Source organism: Protopterus annectens, chromosome 3.part0, assembly GCF_019279795.1.
Source record: "Protopterus annectens isolate FY-2018-M chromosome 3.part0, PAN1.0, whole genome shotgun sequence".
NCBI classification, from domain to species: domain Eukaryota; kingdom Metazoa; phylum Chordata; order Ceratodontiformes; family Protopteridae; genus Protopterus; species Protopterus annectens.
Genome location: NC_056731.1, coordinates 1753854819 through 1753879968, shown reverse-complemented (window position 1 = coordinate 1753879968; position 25150 = coordinate 1753854819). Strand labels below are relative to the sequence as shown.

At 43.2% G+C, this 25150-nt stretch overlaps 1 protein-coding gene across 1 annotated transcript in view; it reads right to left on the bottom strand.

The window, feature by feature from the left end:
- LOC122797178 (tumor protein D52-like) overlaps positions 1 to 25150 on the bottom strand; it is a 491103-nt gene that overhangs the window by 276205 nt on the left and 189748 nt on the right. Inside the window, exon 2 of the mRNA XM_044065997.1 lies at positions 15186 to 15301. Coding sequence (XP_043921932.1) covers positions 15186 to 15301 — 116 coding nt within the window. The remainder of the gene's footprint in view (positions 1 to 15185; positions 15302 to 25150) is intronic.

Sequence of the window (25150 nt, the reverse complement as noted above, 5' to 3'; positions counted from 1 at the left end):
TACTTAGCCCAACTTGGTATCGGTCTGAAACTTCAATCGAAAATCTCAGAACGCCGAACGGCACTTGCAACGCTGCTTCTGCATCGGACCATGCGGCAAAAAAGACTGAGGATATGACGTCGGTCATGCGCTTTTATACCCTGACGCTCTGATGTCAGTTCTAGGCGCCCATGACCGACGTCAGCCTAATACTTTGGTATTCGGGCCGACCGAGGACAGCGGACTACCCATAAGTAAGGACTGCAGCAATGTGAGATGAAGAACATCTTTCTACACATTATATAAGTTTTCTCTTTTTATAACTTTATGTATTCTCATGCAACTCTTTTTGCAAAAAGGTGCTTTTCTCCCTAGGCCTCCACTGAAAATGGGCTTTCCTAGCCCAGTGGACTTTCCCGGTAAACAAATGCCAATAAATACTATTGTACTTGACTATCATCAGAATCAGAGTATAATATCCCTTTGGTAGACACGTGCAGCAACGGAAAGCCCACAAAGGTTCCTTACAAAAAGGATAGCGAGAGTAAAAGCAATGTCCTACGTTGATCACCTCAAAGACCAGTCTCTACTTGGTGTCATACAGACTTCTGAGAGGTGATCTTTGCTTAGTAGACACGGCATTCAATGACCCTTTTGCACATCCGCAAAACAAACAGAATCAGAACCACTAGACTAAAAGACCTAAATTTTACTTGACAAACAGGACATGTTGGAGGGAACTGTGTCAAAGAATTTCCATTCTCTGAAACAAGTAAATCTGCAGTTGTGAGACTGCATACATATCTGCTGACCTCACTAGATGTAAAACAGTGAAAATGACTAAAACATGCAGAAAAGTTAGTCTAGGGTGACATCCTAGCTTAAATTTGCAGAAGTGTTTTGGTATAACGTGGGAATGGAAATCAAATCAGAAGACAAAAGTCAGACAGCAACTGAAATGTGTTAAAAAGAAAAGAATGTAAAGAAAATGATCAGTTAGGAAGGAAAGAAAATAGGAAACTCCATAAACTGGCAAGTAAAGCAATCTGGAACAATCTCATGTTGACAAAGATTTGACACAGAAATAGTTAAGGAAAGGTGAATTAAAACCAAAAGATGAAAGGCTAAGAATGGTGGCCCAGGATTGTGGACTACATACATGTTATTTACAAAGTCCATTGGATAAGTGGGAGAAACGGACAAATGTAGGTTCTGTTAAAGACCTGGAAACAGCTGTAAATCTTGTGATACACACATGGCAGAGGGCCTGTAAAGTGAAAGGCACAATAATGCGACAAGACTTGAATTATGGATTGCACAAACACTACTACAAAAGTAGCTGAGAAGCATTATAAAGAATGATAAAATTAATGTCACATGGGTTCACCCATTGCCAACAGTTCAAAAAATAGATATTAAAGTATGCAGCAGTTCATAAAAAAAGCAAACGTAGCAATGATCACTGAAATTGCTGCATCCAGTGATTGCAGTGTCTTAAGTACAGAAAGAGTCACAAAACACCGGTATTTGCATACAGAAATGAGTAACTTGGGAAAAATACCCCGACAGTTCCAATAGTAGTAGGAATAAGTTTAATAAAATTTTAGTCATAGTTAGATATGCTACCAATACAAGTAACTCTGTATGAAGAGTCAATTCGGGGCATACAGCAGGTGCTGAGAAAAGCACTTCTGGCTAACATCAAAGGCTGAACTTCAATAGTACCCGGACTTAGGAATGAAGTCCACTCCTGTCATGGTATTAGGAACCCAAGAGACTGAGGAAAAAAAAAAAAAAGACCCAATCACGGAAAGGTTCATAAAGGCTAAGTATGTGACCAACATAACACAGATCCATACATCTGGTCCAACAAGTACCAGCACGACACTGGTAGCGGAGTAGAGGCACCAGTCAACATCCCTTGGATAAATGCAGAGGTAAACACCTCCAGCCTTTCAGGATCAACATCTACCACTAACTCCTGAAAAACTGCAACTCCAGATGACATCTTTCCTAGGAGTAAAGCAACATGAAAGCATGGTGCCTGTACCTGGCCAAAGAAATTCTCATTACTGCAAACAAGCTTTAGACCATGGTTGGTATACCAAGTGTTGGTTCTGGAAAGCATCGCTTGGGGGATGCATGTATTTGTGGGGGAATCCCTAACAGTAGGCTGCAGTCAAACAAATTTGCTTGGTTATAAAGGTTTGACATCTGCTTTCACACACATGGATTTGCTGAAGAGTAGGGGACATGAGGAAGGGCCCCCTGTAGCAACCACTAGTGATATGCCTTTTAGAGAAGGTACCAACTCTTACTGTGTGCCTATGATTTAACAGCCAATTTGCAACCCAAAAGGTGATTATGTAGGAGTCTGTTCAGACAGCAGAGTCTCTTGACAATGCCAGTACAGAAAATCATAATGAAAACTTTAATGAAATCCATGTAGACTGTATGGACAGAATGGCCTTTGCCAATAACATCAGTTAAGGTTACGGGCATCAGTTTGCAATAATATAACTGGCTCTGTTTGGTATGTTCAAGGTCAGCAAGCTTTCTAAATTCCCTTTATAAGGGATCTGAAGAAAAGACTTCCCCTACTACCAGACCATCTGAAGACAAAGGCACAGTATTCTAGCACAGAGGAAGTGCTATCAGTACATTTAAATCACAATTCAATGTCTCAACAAGTAGATCACTTGCCTTTGGTGCTAGAAGATCAGAAGGCTGTGAGTTCTATTCCCACTCCAGGTGACTGGATTCAATTTCAAAATACTGACACCGCACACTCAAGTGTGCTGTCCTTTGGATGAATTAAGACTCATTTGCTTGAGTCAGTGGTAGCTCAGGTAGATGCAAAAAGACATAATGGGAACAGAAAAATGTTTTAGCCAATATGCAGAAAGCCTGTGGAGAGGCTGGTCTGTTGACTCACCTTCCTGACAGGATCCCCCTGGAATAAAACAAAAGTTATAGATATCTAAAGCCAATTATTTTGCTTTGAAATTTTGAAAACATTTTTGCACATGACAAGCTACTGCTCAAGGCAAAGCATCTTTCCAGTCTCTCACACATGCATGCAGAGCTCACCCATGTCTTCTCTCTGTATCTCCCCTAGGATGGAGCAACTAATAACAAACGCAGCACAAGTTGGTCTAATGCAGGATGGCTCTGTCGTGGTGGCAACCCGCTTATTGACATTTGCAGTGTGTGAGAGAAGCTAGCAGCCAAACCAAGAATCTGAACCTTTAGTAATCTGCAGAAAAACTCAGTCCAGCATACGTGTCTCAATACAGGCCAAATTGTCATACCAAAGTAATGAAAATAAAATATAAATACAACTTGTACTGCTGCTCAGTGGTCTGAACTTTAAACTGAAATGGCAATCAAACTGGGAAAGACCCACACAAACCAGCCAATACCAAACCATTTAGGAAGTGACACACACACACACACACACACACACACACACACACACACACACACACACACACACACACACACACACACACACACAGGAATAAATGCCTCTCATCAGGAGAGAACTAACCCCAAAAGGGATCCTGAGAAGCAGGGCAGATCCTCTTCAGCAATCAGTCAATAGGAGGATACAGCCAGGGAATAATGTACCACAGCAGCAAAATAGAAGCACTAATCCCAAGCTTAATATTATTATAAGTAGAAAAAGGAGGCACCAGACCACGGCTGCAAATAACAAGTGGCTTAGTCCACAAAGCTCTCACCTGTTATTTCTCTTTGGATTAAAAAGTGTTTTATTTGCAGCCATGGTCTGATGCCTCCTTTTTCTACATTTACAAACTGACTGCTGGTTGGAGGCACTGTTTGCCATTACCATTTATTTTTTGCCTTTTTCTTAACATTATGTTTTACTTATTAGTCATATCCATGCCCACCTGCCACAAATGTAAATAGTTTAAAGTATCCATTTTTGACATTCTATTTTCTTATTATTGTTCCTATATAATATATATTGGTGTAGGCATATTATGCACATCTGCCTCCATGCAAATAGTTTAATGGATCCATTTGACTTTTTTTCCCATTTTCTTAAATTATTGTTCCTATTCAATATATATTTGGGACTTATCTGGATTCATAAATCTTGGCTATAAACCAAATTATTTGCTGTTGCAGACATGTGCAGTAAGTTGCTTTACTAGTTGACTATAGCTATTTTGGAAACTATTGAACCAGGAAATTATTGAACCATGAGTATTTCTAGACTGTATACATATGACCAGTGGTGAGCTACAAAAGATGCATTGCATTTTACCTACCATTGCTTACTTTTACCTTCTGTAATGTTAAATCCAGACAATGAATTCTAATATTTAAAAAGAAGAAAATAAAATATTTTCAGAACAGTGGTTTCAGCATTCTGCATTATGCTAACAGTTTTTGCCTCCTCACCCTTGGGTAATTTTGTGGACATCATTGATCTCCATGTTGGCACCTTCTGGATTCTCAACATTTAGAGACCTGGCTCCAAGGATCTGTTCAACTTAACTTTGCAGGTTTGTTCTCGTGCACATCCTCCACTGACTGGTACCCTTCTGTCCTGCACTAGGAAAATATGAATTGATAGCCTTGCCAGCTTTGATTTCAGTCACATTACTTAAGTACAGGAGCAGTTGTGAAGGGGTTAGCGTAGTCTCACAGCAAGACGTTCTCTGGTTTGACCTTCAGATGTAACCTAGATGAGGTCTACACGAATCTCCTTTGAACTTGCACCTGTTCCTAAATTGGAACAAAAAGACCTTCCTGCACTAAAAACTGGCAGTGAGCCCTTTTCTGGCTTTTTGCTGAGGACCCCACCTTTAGAGAAGCCTCAAGAACATCCTAGCCACTCAGAAGTGACATTCTGTACCTTTTGCCTACCTCAGAAGCATCTAAATCTTTAGCTAGAAAATATTTTATCTTTACTCTAAAATCTGTTAACAAGAGCGCTACATTTTGCAGCTTAGAAAAACCAAGATGTTTAACTTTAAGCACTAAAAGGAAGACAAGACATTTGGTATAGGTCATCGCCCAACCAAAACAGCCCATCACCCAGGGCTGAAGGTTGCAAAAAGGCCCGTCTTTAGGATGTAGGAGGAAGAACAGACCACAAAAATTCACAAGGACATGCAGACTCTGCACAGAATAGAAGTGCTAAAAAATAAACTAAAAAAGCACTGAGGCAGTATTGCTATCTGCTTTGCCACTGTGCCAGCATCATGAAAACACATTTAATACAAATAAAATATTAGGGCAAATGGAATTATTCTGTGCACAGAAAGTCTTCTGGGAGGCATCCCTCTTGAAAATTTGTGTACTGGCATTTTGCTGTTTGATTTATGAAGTTCACACCAGAGGTTTGCCCAGGCATACCCAAGTCCACTTTCACAAAACATTTTATGAAAGTGTACTTCATACAAAAACTGGCTAGGTTAATATCTATAGCACATACCAATACTCAACTGGATAATAGTAAATATTTCCCTAAAAGCAGGGATTTTTATATCGCTAGTGCTGAATGTGTGAAAATCAAGTGTTATCATTTAAATGCACATGGGTGACATTTGGAGAGATGCATACATTAAGAGATAAGGAGTAGTACATGGGGGTGGGGGCCACCAATGTACAGTGTTATTTCAAAACAGAAATTTCTGGTTAGCTGCCTGCTTTAAGAACGAACACTATTCTGCATTATCGTGAGGAAGGTAACCAAGTACAAATAGTAAATGACTGTTTCAATACCCAAGGTAAGTTAAATGGATTGGAGAAAGTTCCTGCACATTATATCAGCATGCGCCTCTATTCCAGATCACATCAACTTTTTCTAGTAGATTCTGCTATGGTAAGTAACTCTTACTGGAACCAGTGCATACTTAATTCCACTGTCGCTTTGAAATGCAAAACAAACATAACTAAAGCAGATGTGAAATAAATATCAAAATCAAATGACATGAGAAAGTTGGGAGTTTTAGCTTAAAGAAAAATACTACTAACATACCAAACACAATCTCTACTGGATTTTCCACTCGTCATCAGAATGGAAGACTGCAAACAAGCATTCAATTAATTATGGCTATAATTTGGACAAATAACACTGGCATACTGCCATCTTTGCAGAATGCTTCAAAAAGTTCATTCCCTAGGACTAAAAAATGGAAATCAATCAGATGTGATACATATGTGGAAAAATATTAGAACATTATGTAAATCCTGTCAAATACATTGCGACAGTAATTCAATGTCACATGCATACCAGATGCTGAAGGTTTCCTCCTTTTGGATTTGGCTATGTACTGGGTATCTTAACTATTTAGCGAACAGAGATGCGCACATAGGGTTTTCTCTACGAAAAACTGACAAATCTGGAAATTTTTATAGTCACGTTCAGCCAAAAGACAAAAATAAATGCTGGAAGTGTAGGTCCTTAAGGAATTGGCCCGCCATAATACTACTTCCTTCTCTTATCAGACATATAACAAATCTTACCACAAAGACAAAAAAAAAAGGGAAGGTTCCACAAAGGGCACTTCCCTGAAAAAGTAAAGGCAACCATTATTTATCTCTCTCTTGTTAACCAGGTTAGTTTTTCAGTGGAAACCCAACGAGAAATGCTCCACGCAAGGATACAAATGAAGTAGTTAACAGAACATGAATTTGGAAAATAAAATACATGCATTCATGCTATGTATGCCAAAAAAAAAGTACAACAGATCAAGTATTCAAAAAATTCTAAAAAAACAGCTTAAGATAAGAGGTAGAAACCTATAGGTTACAATTGGTCTTTTTAGAGAGGAAAAAATATATAAATTAAAAACAGTTGGAAGAGGGGAGGAAGTATTAAAATAGAGGGGTACAGGTAGAGGGGAGCGAAAAAAGAAGTTATGTCTTACCATAATGTTCCATCTGAGTTGTTGATCTTCCATTCATCACTGATGGATACGGTTCCGAACCTTCGGAACAGAGTTGGCCAAATACCAAGCTAGCGTACACCAAACTCTCGAGCCACGCTACTACCCACAATGCCCTTCATCCCATACCTCATACAGAGTTTGCAGAACATATAGTAGAAACATATATAAGAAACTGAAACAAAGGCAGAGGCCATCTCTGCACAAACACCCTAACACACCAAAACGACCCGAAGATCCACCAGGAGCCTTTGGCAGGGAAGTGGAAGGGTGTGATGAATGGAAGATCAACTCAGATGGAACGTTATGGTAAGACTCAACTTATTTATCTGAAGTTGTTAATCTTCCATTCCTCACTGATGGGACAGAGTCCCTAGCTACTACAGAATCTGGGTGGCCCTCATGGAAGAACATTCTGGAGAACCATAGAGCCAAAGGCAGCTCTTCCCCTGGAGATCAGATCCAATTAGTAATGCTTGATAAAGGTATGGGTTCTAGCCCAGGTGGCAGCTGCACAAATATCATCCATGGAAGCCCTAGCATGAAAGGTGACAGAAGCGGCCACAGCTCTAGTGGAATGAGGTTTAATGGGGCCAGGAGCAGATTCCTCCTCCAGAGAATAAACACAGGAGATGAAATCCCCAAGCCATTTAGAAAAGGTAACCTTAGACACTGCCGATCCCTTTCTAGAGCCCGCAAAGGCAACAAAAAGCTGATCTGACTTTCAAAATGACTGTCTTGTCCAAATAAAAATGCAACGGTCTCTGGACATCCAAGGAATGGAGACAGTATTCCCCTCTGTTGGTAAAATTAGAGAAAAACACGGGCAACTCAATGGACTGATAGAGAACTCCAAAACCACCTTGGGTAAGAACGTGGGATTGGCGCGAAGTGATACTCTGTCCTAATGGAAAATAAAATATGGACTCTATGCATACTGCTTGCAGCTCTGATACAAGTCTGGCTGAAGTAACCACCACCAGAAACAAGGTCTTCCAGGACAGAAACTTTACCTCCCTTCGAGCTGGCTGCAACCTGTGATGTGGAGTCAAAGTTTGAAGCACCCTAGACAGATTCCATGATTGCACAGGTCGCCTAGTGGGAGGTCTAGAATGAAAAATTCCCTTCAAGAAGGTCTTACACAGAGAAGAAATAGGAATTCCGTCTGAACCATCATGGAAATTGGAGATGGCAGCTAGATGTACCTGAATTGTGGATGCAGAAGTCCAGTTAAGGAAAAGCTCGGTCAGGTATTGAAGAACTGTAGCTACTGGAACAGAAACAGGAACCAGAGACAGCTAGTGTCCACAAGGGAAAACATTTCCACTTGTCTTTATAAAGTTTTCTGGTAGAAGGTTTGCGGGAGGCCAAAATAATATTCCGTACCAGAAGCGAGTGATTCAAGCCTGGCTACTAACGAAAGTGGAGCAACCAAGCTGTCAGTTTGAGCGTGGCCAGATTTGGAGAAAACAACCCTTGGGGGTGAGAAATGAGATCCTGACAGAAGTCTAGAATCCAAGGAGGTCGAAGCAGGTGTGGCTGAAAAGGGAACCAAACTGTCAAGGCCAGAACTGAGCAATGAGAATCATTCTGCTTCTCGACTGAGCAGGTTTCCTTAAGACAAAGGGTATCAAGGGGATGGGAGGATAAGCGTACAGGATACCCGTGGGCCAATCGAGAGTCAGAGCATCTTTCGGGGACTCCCCCTGCGGAGGAGAGGGCAAAGTAGCTGTTGCACTTCATATTGGAGGGGGAGGCAAACAGATCGCAGCAAGGCCAGCCTCAGCGGCTGAAAATGTCCTCCGTCACTCTCGGGTTAAGAGACCACTCGTGAGGAAGCAGGATGCATCTGCTCAGCCTGTCCGCAATCACGTTGGAACTCCCCGGGATGTGTGTAGCAATCGGGAAACGGCTGGAAGCTATCGCCCACTGCCAAATTCTCATAGCCTCACGGCAAAGGGGGTAAGATCTGGTCCCTCCCTGCTTGCGGATGTACCAGACCACAGACATGTTGTCGGACTGGATAGCAATCAGTCCGAGAGGAAAAAGGTGGAGAGCTTGTGACACCAGTAACAGCTCTGAGCTCTAGAATGCTGACGTGTAAGTCGACTTCTAGAGGAGACCACGTGCCTTGAACAGATTTTCCCTGAAAATGGCCCCCCCACCCTATCAGGGAAGTGTCCGTACTCACTGTGGCACTGGGCTGAAGAGGTTGAAAGGGGCGACAAAGACTTTCGTCCATTCTCATCCACCAGAGGAGATCCTGTTTGCAGACATCAGTGATGAGGATTAGTGCATTCAAGGGATTATGATTGTGTATCCATTGAGTTTGAAGAAGCCACTGTAACAAGCACATATGAAGCCTGGCCAACGGAACAATGGGAATGGCTGCCGCCATGGAACCCAGAGCCTGCAGAACCTCCCTTGCAGACACTTTCCTGCAGTCGAGCATCACTTGCACTTGTGTTCTCACTCTTAAGAGCCTGTGATGAGGAAGAGATATTAGGCCGAGCTGAGTGTTGAACATAGCCCCTATGAATTCCAGTTGTTGTGAGGGCTGAAGGTCTGATTTTTCCCAATTGATAGTAATACCCAGAGACTCCACCAGAGACAGAGCATGGTGAAGGGCCCTGGTCAGTAGACGCTCGGTGGAGGTGGTGAGCAGCCAATCGTCCAGATAAGGAAACACCTGGAATCCATGAAGTCTCAAGTGAGCTATCACCACTGCTAGACATTTCGTGAACACTCTGGGGGCCGTCGAGAGACCGAAAGGCAGGGCTCTGAATTTAAAATGATTGGCTCCCAGCTGGAAGCACAAATGTCTCCTGGAGCATTTTTCTATTTTGATGTGGTAATATGCATCCCGGAGATCTAGAGAGCACATCCATACACCCTCCCGAAGGCATGGAAGGATGAATTGAATAGTGACCATGCGGAACTTGGTCTGTATAACTTGACTTGTTCAAACAACTGAGATCCAGGATGGGCCTCCAGTCCCCAGTCTTTTTTGGCACCAAAGAGTCTTGAGTAGAACCCTAATCCATATTAATCTGGGGGGACCTTTTGGATGACTCTCTTTAGAAGAAGCTTCTTGATTTCAGAAGCTGCCTCCTCCCTTTGACTGGGTGGTACGTCGGGAAGGAAGAATTGAGGTCTTGGAAAGGATTTGAGGGGAATGTGATGGCCTCTGGTGATAATTCTCTGCACCCATAGATTGTCGGTAATGGAGGGCCAAGCTGTTTGGTGCAGAGAGAAAGGAGCCCCGACTGCTTCCAGAGGAAAGCAATCGGGCAACGCTTCAGGAGTGCTGATAGGGCCTACCGGAGAAAGAATCTCTAGAGCCCTGATTCCAGTAACCCCCTCTGTCCCTAAAGGAGTCTACCACCATCAGACCACCGTCAGACCCCCCTCTGCCTCTGGAAGAGTCCTTGCCACGTGCATCATGAAAGAAACCTTGGGACTTCTTGTGCCACAACTTTCTACTCCTCTGGTTCCTGGAGAAGGAAAACTGAGGTTTGGAGAAGCACAGACCCACAGCAGACAAGGTCTTTCCATCCTGCTCTCACCTAGCCAAGGTATCCTTCACCTTAGAACCAAACAGCGCGGAGGTCTCAATAGGGGCGTTCAAAAAGGAAAACTTGAAAGAAACCGGTAGGTCAAAAATGCGCATCCAAGCACCTGCTGCTCTAGCTGCTCCAGTTGCGTGGAAGAGCAACCTCATGCAGGAATTTGAAATTGCTTCAAGGGTGGCAAGTTGGGAAGCCACTGTCACGTGCTCCATCCGACACTTGACCCATGAGGCTACCAGAGAGTTTAGAAATAAGGTCTCTCTGGAGTCTGTGTGCCAGGAAATTCAGCGAATGCATGGCAAAGGTCGCTGCAGCAAAAACTCACTTCTCTAACCTGTCCACCACCTGGGACCCCCTGTTGGGTGGATGAACAGCAGGACTCTCTTCTGCCAGGTCCTCCTTCGTGGCCGCCACCACCACCACAGCGTCTACTGGCAAGCTTTTTGACCAATGGGGTTGATCCTCTGGAGGAGGAAGTCCTTTGTCTGATCTCCTGGGGATAGCTTCTACTGAATCCGGACTCTTCCACGCTCGCTGCACGATAAATTTGACAAACTCATCTGCAAGATGGGTCACCCAGGACGTAGTGGGCCGGGAGCGGAAAGCTTGTAGGAATAGATTCCTCCGGGGAAGGGGTGGAAGATTTCCAGTCACCTCGCTGACTCAAAATCTCCAAGATGTCCCCAAAGGAAACAGTCAGGGGGTGATCTAGGGGAACCTTCCCCATCATCGTAATCCGTATCCACAGTAAGGGACTCATGTGTTTTCTTTTGCACACCCTCTTCCGAGGGGGCTCTTCAGTGGGAATGTCCGAAGAGGCCTTGGAAAGGGGGGTGCTTTGGATTAGTGGTCCCCTGCTAAGGGCTGGCGATGGTTGAGTTGGGGGGGAACCAAAGGCGGAGCTGAAGGAGAATTGCTAGCCACCCTTTCCATAATCCAGAAGGCGGGCCCACCCAAAGAGGGATGGGAGCCCAGAACTGGGATCACACCCCGCTCCGAAGGGCCCACCTCCAAGACTGGAGTTTGAGAAGGGTTTGCTGCAGATACAACTCTCGGATCGGAGACTGGAACCAAAAAGGCAGTTGGTGCCGGGGCCAGAACTGAATATTCCACCCCAGAAGCAATAGATTGAGTAAGATGGGCCGTCATCGGAACCAACACCCACAAGGGCTTAGATGCTTCAGGCATCATAGTAGTCTGTGCCGAAGGAAGGGGTCCCATTAAAAGCAAGGGGGCCTTAGAACCAAAAGATCCCCATCAGGAGAATATGAAGGAGTCGAATGAGGAAAAATCCCAACACCCGGAGAGGAACAGGGTCTGGAGATTCCTCTTGCAGTCAATACCTGATCCACGAGACAAACCATGTCTATTTTGGACACACTCCAGGCAGACCTAACCGATATCCCGGAAGGGGATTCAGGCCGGACCAGAAAGGGACTGTAGGCTTACCAGGCAAATGGATCCACAGAAGATGAATACCTGGTCCATGGTAAGGAACTCAATGGAGCAGAGGATTCTGATTTGAACTGCGTAAACGGTAAGGTCGGCACAGAGAGGGAACTCTGAACCGAAGTCACAATCAGGGTAGTAGTCAAAATCAGATCAGAGGTCAGAGACAGTGTTTGTAAAGACAAGGTCGGTGCCGAAGTGTCCAGAACCAGACTGGTCGGAACCGAAGTAATCAGCGGTTCAGGAATAGTCTGTGCCAAGCCCGGAACAGACAATTCAGACTTCCCAGAAACTGCACTCTGCGCCAAAATCGGTGGCACCGAGGCAGCGAGCCAATGCTCTAAGATCTACAGGCCTTACATAGATGACTCTTGCCTCTGTCACCGGCCGGTGAAGAGGGGTCTGAGCGGGATGCTTCTTATCCTTGACTTGGAGGGGAAGAGACCACCACAGAAATAGCCTCAGAGAAAGGTGAGGAAAGCAATCCTTTCAAAAACAACTTGTTGCACCATTCATTAAACGTCAGTGGACTAAAACTTGCAGAAATATCACAAGGGGGAGTCGCAGAAAGGTGCGAAACAACCACACAATAAATGCATTTAAAATGCAAGTTACTGTTCGGTAATTTACCACTGCACGACGTGCAGTGTTTAAAACCTGAAGTACCATTTTTCTCAGACCTACTATCACTCTCAAAGAGGAGAAAAAGGCCAGACTACCAGCAATGGTATGAAGAGTTACCACGAGGGTGGTAAAAAGTAAGGAAAGGCAAGAAAATACCAACAATGGTAAGAAAAGGAATACATGTGGGTAGAGCTAGACTATAAGAAAGACACTAGTAGAGAAATTATTGGAGAAATACACAGTTTAAATAAGTCAAGACTACTTAGCTGGAGAGCTTGGTGAAAATGCTGCTATATGGCTATGCGGCAAACAAGATCTGAGGTATGGGATGAAGGGCATTGTGGGTAGTAGTGTGGCTAGAGAGTTTAGTGTACGCTAGCTTGGTATTTGGCTGACTCTGTTCCGAGGGTTCGGAACCATACAAATCAGTGAGGAATGGAAGATGATTAACAACTTCAGATTAAAGTTTAGGAGAAATCAAGAGCATAAAGAGTGAGGAGGGTGGGAGGTGTATTAGCACAGGTAGAGAAAATGAGAACTGGGTAGAGAAACAGGTCAGCGGTACAGTTGAGGAACAGTGTTGGAAATGAGAGTTATTAGATCAGGAACAGAAAAGCATTGAATATGGAGCAGAAATTGAAATAGGTCAAAGTCAGGTAGGGTGGTGACAGTTGCAGATGGGAGAGTTAGCAAAGTAACTCTTCAATTCTCTTTTGAAATGAAAAAAAAAGTTTAGATAGAACATACATTGGTAGGAAGGTTGTTCCAAATTTGAGAAAGAGCATTTACAGATTAGTCTGCCTATAGTTTTGCTATGTCTATAGGTATCAAGTAGCTGTTGGTCAGTGCTACAAAGAGATCATGAAGGTCTGTAAAGGGATATGAGGGTGGACAGTGAGGGGCAGGCTGCAGGTTTGTAAAGCAGAGAATGAGTCATCTGTAGTTGAGAAAGTTGTAAAATCTGAGGAAGTTCAAGCCGCTGAAGTTGTTTAAGGGGAAGGTAGTGATGGGATCTTTAAGAGGTTACAGGTAAATCTAACTATCTTGGTTGTATGTTTGTTCAAGTTGATTTCTTCGAAGGCGAGTAAATATAGGGGAAGCATAGAGCAGACAAGGGAGAAGGTAGACTTCAGCTATTGGAATTCTTGAATAGTAATGAATAGGAATGTTTTGTTTCTATACAAAAGACCAAGTTTTTGTTTAGTCATTTTGATGGATTGTTGGCTATAAAGGTCAAAGACAGTCTCTATATAAAGAGTTTTAGAGGTATGACAAGATGCTCTTAGTACTGAAATAAGGAGGTGATCACATAAGGAGTGTGGTACAGTATTGGAACTAATGTAATGATTAGGGTGAGAAATAAAGATCCAAATCAAGAATGGAGCTGGAATTTTGACTGAAGCGTGTGGGAGAAGAAATTAGTTAACTGAAGCCAAAAAGGTTTATACCAAGTCTGTCTTGCCGGAATATGCTGTATCCAGGGAGCAGAATTTCAGAATTGGTGATATGAGGGCTAAGCCAAGTTTCAGACAGAGTTAAGATGTGGGGTGAGTGGATAGCTATCCAATCGTGCAAGTCAGAAATTTTGTTGGTAAGACTTTGTAGGTTAATGGAGTAAACAGACAGGTGGTTTGAGAGGATGGTAATAACAGACTAGTAATTAAAGGTGGAGGAGGTGAGGTTGGAAGAAGAGGATGGACCAGGATTAGGGTGGATGTCCCCATCTGTTAGGAGAATAATATTAAATAGAATGGGTTTAGTGAAATAGAAGTAAATTAATGGGTTGAAATTAAGTTTAGAGGAAGACAGAAATGCTTTAGTTTGTGGCAATGAATATAGGTGGTAGTATGAAGAGATGGTGAAATAGGGAAATTAAGCTTATTATAGAAAGTGGAAGTGTGTTGGAGAAAAGTGGGTGATAGATGAGGGTAAAAAAGGCTGGAGTGATAACATGAAAACTGGGAGAGGAGGAAAAGAATGGGAAGTAAAAGGAACTGAAGCAGCATGATGTTGTATAAAGTGGTTGTACAGAAAGAGGAGAGTGCATAGTGATTATAAAGAGATACAGTATGAAAGAAAAAGGAGGGTGGAAAGGACGAGTAAGTGATGAAAAGAATAAGGATAAAGTGGAGGTGAAGAGAGGGTAATGAACTGTGCCACACAGCTAATAGGCAGTGGGAGGGATGTTAGTTAAGGGAATACAGAGTAGCAGAGAACAGGAGGGTGTGAAGATTAGAGCAGGGATGAAATGATTGGATAACTGGAGAGAGGGGGAGTGTCCTCACAAGGGGGTTAGAGTATAAATCTGGAGTACGCAGGAGTGGACACAACAACAAGCCAACTTATTAGCCAACAACCACTCAGACAGGTGTGAGAACTACATTTGGACTGGCAGTAAGAGGATCGCACACTCATAAATCCACTTACGTACCCTTACACCCATGGGCTTGTTTTACAAGTTGGATGTATGACTGCATGGATTATTATGGCACACTGGCCAGATGTCAGGTTACCTCAGCAAGACAACCTATCAATATTGGAATACTGCAACAGTGATCAAAAGGAGGACATCAGGGGTAATCGGAGTTGGATAAACTAAATAAAATAAAATTATATAACTGCTAAAATGTATTATTACCTTTGCTAGGTCATTACTTAGTTCCTCTTGTTCTTCCTCTGACAACATTCCTGCCATTTTAGGAGAAGCAGCACCATCTTCTACTTCTACTTTCTGTGTGTCACTTTCCAACAGATCTGGGGATAAAAGAAAGCATCAAATTATAAAGTAGACAGCACAATAAGAACTATGTTAAGACTCATTGCTCGACAGTGTTTGTTGTGACCTTATTTTAGGCTCTACTCCAAATAGAGGAAAAGTAAGGAGAATTTTGTTTAATATTAATACAGCATTTTACTAAGCAAATTCCACCTATCCATTTTCTAAACCACTTGTGCTTGTGAGGGTTGCAGTACTAATCTAATTCACCTAGAAAATTTGCAATATTTGTAGAAGTGCTATCCTTCAAAGGATTTCGTTTTTTTCATATTCCCTCAAAACATCTAAACACTGCATACTGTAACAGGCACTGAAATGTATTTCAAAGCAAAACCCAAAGTTTGCCTGAAGAGTATTTTTTTTTTTTTTTTTTTAGAACAGGGCATTAACCTTGGAAAAACAAAAAAAAAAATAGAACTTGCCACACACATTCTAGATTTCTATGTCTTCTTCCAAATCCTGGAAGCCAGATGCAGTTTATCTTCCCAGAAAGAGTTCTTTAGTGGTTATCTCTTGGGGAAGATATTTTTTCGGACATCTTTCTCCAAAATAGCTGAAATGGTAGCTTATTTGCAAACTCATGAACTACTAAACGTGCAGCATGCTCTGACAAATACGGGTTTCTCCTGGGCACAGCACATCCACAGCCTTCCTCATATTAAATGACTAAATTCACACCAAAATGTCATTCCAAGGTGCTTTGTATGAGGACATCATATAGTTTTTTTTTGACTAATATGTCCATACTGCATTACTTGAGGAGTTGCTGTCTGGCTTCTCACTATGGTTGTTAAAATTGGTCCCATCACCATTACATGCATCCAAAAACATGCATCATATTTGTTCTTGGGTCCGTCTACTCTCCCAGTTTATCAATGCTATTCAAGACAGCCATCTTGAGTTGCAAAACAATACCTATGGAAAATTAACTGGTTTAGATCAAAACTGTTCACCCACACAGGACCCAGTGTGGCGACCCACCACTGCCAACCAGCACTGAAGGAGCCTCAAATCCTCACCACTGGCAATAGTGGGGGGATATTCACGGAGGGGATAACAGGTACACATAGTATTTACAGATGCAGCTGTCTGCATCAAGTGCAATAGACCTTAAGAAAACACAGAAATCAGTCAGCCCCAGACTGGTTTCTCCCTCTACCTCCAGATCCCCAATACAACTCCCCACTAGCACAGCTATAGAGTTGAGATCTCAGCTGAATGACCAAGCGATCTCCAGCATCCTCCCTGTCAAACCAGTGCTTCATCTCCCTGCCAAAGTAGCGCGCAAACACACACTGAGGTTTGATTTATATACACACACACACCTGGGGAAGACTGGTATAGATTTACTAGCTATGCCCCCTTCTGCCCAGACCATAAGGTAGTTTTCACTGTCACGAGTCACTCCTGCCAGATACCTTAAGGCTCTTCCAAGGGTACCCAATATACTGAGTGCAATTAATAAAAATGGTAATTTGACCAAGAACAAGGCTGTTATGAGTGGCCCACACAGTGTCAAGTATGCAAGTACTCTCAAAACGTAAATATATCTACACAGATGAGCCTCAATGAAAGGTTTAAATATATTTAATAATAAATAACAGGACAAAAGTTAATATATTTTCCACAGTGACAGAGTTCAAAACCACAGAAATATTTAAAACATTGCAGTACAGGCTCACACAAAGAAAAACATATAAATTAAGCTTTACCATATTCCTGACTGAATCTAAAAGAATTGTACTGTTCCCTAGTAACTATTACGGCAAGGGAGATGTGGTGAATAGTGCTTGCTGCTGTTATTGTTAAGTCCAAGACAGAATGCCCTATCTCACTAAGACAATTCTTAAAATACCCAAAATATTACTGCTGGGACAGCTTGCAGAATGACACCATTTCTGTTCATCTGACATCTAGTTTCCAGGCCAAAACCACCTTTGCTGGCAGCTGGTAGCATTTAGCATCTACCTGTAAAAACACTCTAGGGCTTTTGCTCAGATCTTTGGCAGATGCCGGCAGTCAAAAAACAATTCCATTCCTTCATGCTAACAAAGGAGCAATTAGCTCACATTAAAGCCAATTCACAAAAAGTACAGTTGTGTACCTACCATAAATGTAGATGTTACAGTGTATTCACTGTTGCAGTCATTACAATTGGGTTATCCTGCTGGCAGGCTACCCGCAGTCGGCCTGAATTCCAAAGTCTAGGTCCGGCGTCGGATGCTTTCGCCTCTTCCCTGACGTCAGTGCGCCAGGGGTATAAAAGATGCAGCCGATGCCATTTTCTTCAGTTTTTCTTGTCCCAGATGTCAGGTGCCCCAAAAGTGGTAGGCTGATTTATGCCAATAAGCATGCATGCACATAAACCAACTTTTCCTTCATCTACAAGCAAATACACCACATAGGTTGTATAGGATAGAGAAGTACAGATAAATTCCAGCAAAGAAAAGGGGGCATGGAAGGAGGGTAACCTGGACTGCAACAGTGAATACACTTGAACATCTACATTTATGTTTGGTACACAACTGCACTATGTTCGTGTTTCACTGTTGCAGTCATTACAATTGGGTTGAATCCCAAAGCTAAGGTTGGGAGGCTGGAGCTAAATAGGATTAGGAGGGGCGATAAGGCCCTGCAGAACTGCAGTGGCAAAACCTGCCCTGGATTTAGAGTAGAGAGGCAAGTGGTAGTGCTTTGTAAAGGTATGCACTGAACTCCAGGTTGCAGCCTCTAAGATTTCTTTGGTTGGTACTCCTCTGAGAAAAGCTGCTGCTCTGGTTGAGTGTGGCCTAATGTCCTTGGGCACTGATTTGCCATGCTGTGAATAGCAGAAATGAATGCAATGGCCTATTCACTTAGAAATAGTCTGTTTAGAGATGGGCTTTCTATACCCATTATTTTGCTGTGCCTCTGTTGAGCAGTGACACTGAGGTAATCCATCTCCCATCCATTGGTCAAGATTTCTCTTGAACAAGGCCAGCAGGTTTAAGTCTCGGATCTAGATTTTCATATTCATCAAATCTGGGTTTGACATGGCCTTGTATGTTAGGGTCACCTGCTGGAGTTCTTTGCATAGAACAGATGTTTGAGACCCTTTATCCTTTTGGTGAGGAACTTTTCTCCAGCTGCTGCAAGTGTCGGGTCAGATACATTCAATCATTGGTCTGATGAGTGATGAGTATAGGAGACTATGACCTCCCTTGATCTAGATGAGAATCCCTTCATGATAAGGTGGGCAATGTAGAAGGTCTTCCTAACTACTAATGACAGACTACTATCAACCTGGGTCCCCAGGTCCCTGTGGCTCTGGCACCAGTTATCCGTTTCTGTGAGACCCTTCTGAAGTATATCTGTGTCAGATGTGTTTTTGCAGTCATCTGCAAACTTTGTCATAACCCTCCTGTGTTTGCTTGTATTGTGACAGGCTTTGAGTCTGACATGGCGCCAGCAACTCTGACCCTGTGGGTTCTGTCACTCAGCCAGTTTGCAACCCATCTTGTGATGTATGGGTTAACATTTAAGCTGATGAGTTTTCAAAGTGGGGTATTGTATCAAAGGAACTGCCTTAAAAGTCAACCAAGTTTAGAAGGCATGATCTGCCTTTGACAAAGCCAAACTGGGATGGATCCAAAGTCTGCAAATTCCTATGTCTTTATTTATGAGGTCCATTGGGACCACAGTTGCAGTGCACCACAGAGGTAAGACTATGATTAAACAGCTGTCCTAGCTGTGGGTTTAATTCACACCATCAGGTCCCATGGATGCTGTGTTTGGTATAGATATCTCAACCTGTCAGCCAGTATGTTGGCAATGTCTGTAGGATCAGTAATCTTCACATCATTTTGAACTAGTTCTGAGCATATCTGGGAGTTGGCCTTATGATTGTCTTTTGAGTCTTTAGCTATTTTCTCTCAAAATTTGCTTTGGATGATTTTATGAGAGCTCTTAGTTTTTACTTATAGTGATCAGGTGTCTTACCTTTTAGAGTCTTTGTTTTGCTTGGGATTGCCTTATCCATGCAGTCCTGCAGGTGCTGGTAGAAGGCATTTGTAAGTGATTCAGCGGCTTGAGTACTGTTGGGGCCTTAAAGGAGACCACACTAGTCTTTAGAAGTGAAGTTCTTTACTGTGGTCTTTTTATTTCAGGTGGGGGTGGGATGAGGACCTCCAGCGAGATTAGTTTGTGATCTGATCTCACCAGTGAGGGGTATACTTCGGTGTTGAACATTGTGCTCCCATGTTCGTGATGATGAGATCAAGTATGTTTTCTCCTCTTGTGGGGATGGTGACTAGTTGTTCCATGGCATTTGAGTTTATGAATTCCAGGAACTTTTGGGCTAGGGTGTTTGGGCTTGAGTAGTGTTCCCAGTCTATATTAGAGTCACCTAGTATGATGGTGTTTGGTGATACATTTATCCCCTCTAGTGTTTTCAGGAAGGCCATGTGAGGTTCCTGAGTTTGTGAGGGTGGCCTGTAACATGCTACAATTTGCAGAGCAGTCTTGCCTATGGTTAATTGCACCTGGATGGTCTCAGTCTTGAGGTGTGGGTGTCTTTGATGAATATGGATACCCCCGCATGATAAGAGGTAAAACCTGATCCTTGTGATGCTGCAGCATATGCCACTAGGAGTTAATCAGTCTTTCTGAAAGCTTTAGTTCTGTCCAAGTAGAAGCGTAGCAGTCTGTGAATGTCCAAGGAATGCAGAATTCTCTCTCCCTTATTCTGTGATTTTGGATAAAAAGTAGGCAAATGAATTGTTTGGTTAAAGGCCACATTGGACACTACCTTAGGCATAAATGTAGGGTTTGTCCTCTGCAAAACCCTATCTGGATGGAAAATGATAAACGGTTCCACAGCCATGAGTGCCTGTAACACAGACTCTTCTAGCGGAGGTTATTGCTAGGAGCAGAGCTGTTTTCCAGGATAAGAATTTTATGTCAGCTGCTGAGGCTAGCTCATAGGGAGGTAGTGTGAGTTTTTCCAAGACATAGTTGAGGTCCCATGCAGGTACTGGTGCTCTCCTTGGAGGTCTTAAGTATTTGGCTCCTCTGAGGTACTGCCTTAGTAAGGGTTGTGAAAAAATAGGTGGTTCTGTATTGTAATGAGCTGAAATGTCAGAAGCACGAATTTTAATTGATGAAAAGGAAAAGCCTTTATCCAGCATCTCAGTTAAGTATTGTAAAATCTGAGGAATATTTGGAACAATCATGTCAATACCTTGTGCTTGGTTCCAAGCACAGAATCTCTTCCATTTGTCTGCATAAGATTTTCTGGTGCTAGGCCTCCTGGCCTACAAAATAACATCCATCACTGCTTTAGAGAGAGGTGTGTCTTGAGAGGCTATATTATCTGCCATGCCGCCAGGTTTAAGGTTTTGAGCTGGCTGTGCAGTGTCTGACTGTCTTGTTGGGTCAATAAGTGAGGCATTTGAGGCAATGTCCAGGCTGGGCAGTGAGACAAGCTCTTTAGGATTGGGTACCAGTGCTGGCGGGGCCAGTCTGGGGCAATCGGTATCATTTTTGGTTTCTCTTGTCTCAGTACTTTGGGGAGGAGTGACAGAGGAGGAAAGGCATATACTGTTAGATGTTTCCAACTGAAAGAGTGCATCCACTTTCCATGCTTGCTTGTGATAAGTCCTTGTGCAGAATCTTTGTAGTTGGTAGTTGTGAGGGGAGGCAAATAGGTCTATGTCCGGACATCCCAGGTTCTTGTTATGCTGAAGACTTGTGGATCCAGTTTCCACTCGTGGGGATCCATGAGGTTTCTACTTAGTCTCCCAGAGTATTTTTCCTTCCTGGCAGGAATTGTGCTTGCAGATGTACTTGGTAAGTCAATGCTGTGTGCCATAAGTTCATGGCTAGCCTGCAGAGGGGGTAGGAATGTGTGCCTCCCTGCTTATGTACCACATGACTGTAGTATTGTCCGTCCTTAGTAGTTGTCCTGGGTGAAGTTGATCATTGTAGGCTGTTAGGGCATTCTGAACAGCTAGCATCTTTTTTGATTAATATGTAGATGCATTTGACTTGCGGACCATGTGCCCTGAAAACATATTCATGCCATATGGGCCCCCCAGGCATAATCTGATGCATCTATTGTCAAAGTCTGCCTGGCTGTGGGTAAGGTGACTGTCTGTCCCGTGTTGCGGTGACTGGCTATTGCCCATCAAAACTCCTGTTGCAAGCAGGGAATGAGGGTAATTACTGGTTTCCAGGCTGTGGCAATGTTGAGTCCAAACACTGTTTAGATACCATTGAAGTTTCCTCATATGCAGTCTTGCATATGGAATTAGCAGAATGCAGGATGCCATGAAACCCAAGGCCTGCAGAATTTTTCTTGCAGATAACTGGGTCTTTGTTGCCAACATTCTGTAATAAGTAGTCAGTTGCCTGTGTTTGTCTGGCATGTGATATGCCATCTGGGCAGTTGTATTTAAGCTTGCACCCAGGAATATTATCTCATGAGGGTACGAGTTTTGATTTCTTTTAGTTTACTGTGTACCCTAAACTTGCCAGTAATCTTTTTACAAACGCCAGATGCTGTAGTAGAATGCCCTTGTTCTCCGCTTGAATAAGGCAATCGTCCAAGTAAGGATATATTTGTATTCCTCTGTCTGCGCAATTACTGGTGCCAGGCACTTTGGCTTATCTACTGCGCCCAGGGTCTTCACAAAGGGCAGTGCAGAGAATAGGTAGTGTATTGAGCCAGCTTTGAATCTGAGGTATCTTCTGCATGTGTGTCTGACTGGGACATGCAAGTATGCCTCAGATCTAAAGTCACAAGCCAAGCCTTCTTGCCAAACATGGGCAGAAGCTGCTGTAGAGTCAACATCTTGAATTTTGGAATATCCAGATATGTATTTAGAATAGATAGGTCCAGTATAGGTCTCCAGGCTTTGTCTTTTCTGGGTACCAAAAACATTCTTGAATAAAAACCTTGACCCTGGTCTTGTTTTGGTACTTTTTGAATGGCCCTCATATCCATGAGGGATGAAACTTGTTTTTGTGCCTCTGCCCATTGATTGTGTGGCAGATCTGGCATACCGTTTTGCCTTGGCAGGGTGTGAAAGTGGAACCTGTAGCCTTGTGTAACTATATTTGGAACCCATTTGTCCTGGGTGATCCTGTGCCAATTTTGTGAAAAAAATGCTAGTTTTCCTCCCAAAGGAGCTGTCAAAGATAAGTGCTTGGTGTTGGAAGTGGGAAGTCACTGAGACTGTTTTCTGTATGGCTGTGATTTTTCCTCTCCGCTTGTGGAAGAAGCACCCCATTCTTTAGACCTGTATGAGCCTTGGGGGCTGTGATCTGCGTCTGGGGCATCTGTATCTGCCTCTGTGGTCTGACACTGGAAATGACCAATTATTTGTAGGCCAGTTCCTGCTAAATCTGGGAGGCTGCACCTGCAAGAAATCCTTGACTGTTTGCATAGATTTAGCTTGGTCCTCCATTTTCTTCAACACCTTTTCTGCTTTAGCACCAAACAAAGTATCATGCTGTAAAGGAGCATCTAATAGCTTTGCTTTAACATGATCCGGCAAATCATGTTCTTTTAACCAAGCATGCCTCCTAATGACAGAACCTGTAACAGCGGCCCTGCAGGAGGCCTCAAGAGTCTCAAAACCACATTGCAAAGTATGCTTTCCAACTTGTTCAGCTGCATGCAATAAATCCTGCATTTCATTATTGTCTGCACATTATGTACTTGCTGGCATTTTCTGTTTAAGCAAAGACATAGGATATTGCTGCTACTTAAGCATATGGAATTGTCAATTTAAGGCTCTTACAGCCAAGGTAGCAGAGGTATAAATCTTTTTGCCCCATCTGTCTAGGGCTCTAGAATCCCTACCAGAGGGGCTAGGGTTTTTTGCAGTAGAAGCCTTGACCCCTTTGGGACCCTGAGAGATGGTTACAGGGTCTGCTGCAGGGTTCTTGGAGAAATTTATGTGAATCAGGAATCCTGTAGTATCAGTCTGGCTTAACCGGAGCTGGTGGTAGAGTCTGGAGAAAAACTGGACTCAAAATACATCTACACGGTCTAAAACAGGTGGAATAGCTAGGGGCCTGTGCTGGGGCAATAAAAGGAAATCTGAGCCTTTTCTTGGATTCTGAGTAGTCCTGGCTCTCCCAGTGAAAATGCTCCCTCATAGTATACAGTGTTTCCCCAAAAGAATAATCCTCGGGAGGAGAGGCTGAAGGAATAAATTGTTCAGCATCAGAATCCTCATAGGGAGGAACAGAGTAATCTTGCTCAGAGGAGGAATCAAAGGAAATGGAAACCTGGTCTGAAGATTCATACTCTAACTCTTGCCTAGGCCTCTTCAGGAGGGGGATGGGAACCCCTGATCAAAGGGGCCTCTTCAGGAGGGGGATGGGAACCCCTGATCAAAGTTAAGGTCTTCGGCCATTTTAAGCATCTGTTTTTAAGGCATGAAGGTCTGTCCAGGTGAATGCTGCACTTGTTTCTTTGTCTTTAGAGCTGCTTTAGTCTTGGTCTTTATAGCTGAAGTACGTTTTACATACAACTGTGTAGGCCTGAAAATACCCTCAGAAGCAGATGCCTGCTCAGCGGCTCCGGACCCAGAGTGTCCGATACCTTGAGTTTCCAGAGGCCCAGTCGGCTCCACGTGGGAGGCGAAAGCGGCCTGTTGCTCTGAGGTAACGGGTGTCAGAGGCTGCGAAAAAGCCTCAATGAGAACCAGTGACAAGCCTAGAAGCCTCGTCTGTTTTGGATCCCAGATGCTCATCCTTTTCTTTTGCTTTAAGTTTTTTGTAAACTCTGGTAGTCTGCTGATCAGACGGCATTCTATAATTAAATCTTCTGCCAAAGTAATGAAATGCAAAATCTTATCGACACGTGCGTTGGTTAAATCTGGCACAAAACTGGCAACGTTATGGTCAGGGCCTAGGCAAGGAATACAGTAAGAGTAAAAATCCTTATGAGGCATTGGCTTCCCACAAGACATACAGTTATTAACTTTTTCTGACATCGGTCTGGAGCAAGAAAAAGGTTTCCCCAATGGGGTACTTGGCTTTAATGAAGACTTCGGATCTGAAATTCGAATTTGAAAACTTCAGGAGTCAGCCGACTGGCACTTGCAAACTGCTTTTGCTTCGGGCACCGCACGGCAAGAAAGACTGAAGAAAATGGCGTCGGCTGCATCTTTTATACCCCTGGCGCACTGACGTCAGGGAAGAGGCGACAGCAACCAACGCCAGACCTAGACTTTGGAATTCAGGCCGACTGTGGGTAGCCTGCCAGCAGGATAACCCAATTGTAATGACTGCAACAGTGAAACACGATGAACATCTTCCTAACACACAGTCTCTAGCTGCATTGATTATGGCGTTGCCTATAAAGTAATTTAATTTCATATATTCTTCTAAACTTTGGAATACAGGAGGTTAACCTCAGTCCAGCAGTTTCCTCTGTTAAAATATACATTTGAACAGTTACAATAGTGCATGCACATTTCTGTTCTCTTCAGAAGGGGACACTGTGGATACATTTTAAATGCAGCACTTCACAAATACCTTTTCAAGACAAACTTCTGTATACAGCAGTTGGATATACAGTTCTAATACATTTGTAACATAAGGATCATGTACAGATTAGTTTAATATTCAGAAATGACATACAGGTATTTACAAAAATCCAGCTAGCTCTGATAGGAGGAGAATAGCCTTTTGTCACAAACCTTACCAATTTGCTCAGGTTTGACTTTACCACTACCCACCTCAAGTACTGCGATTCATCAAATGTAAACTCAAAACCGAAGGCTGCCTTTAGCATCTTAAACCATCCCTTACCCCCCACCTCCCCAACACGAACA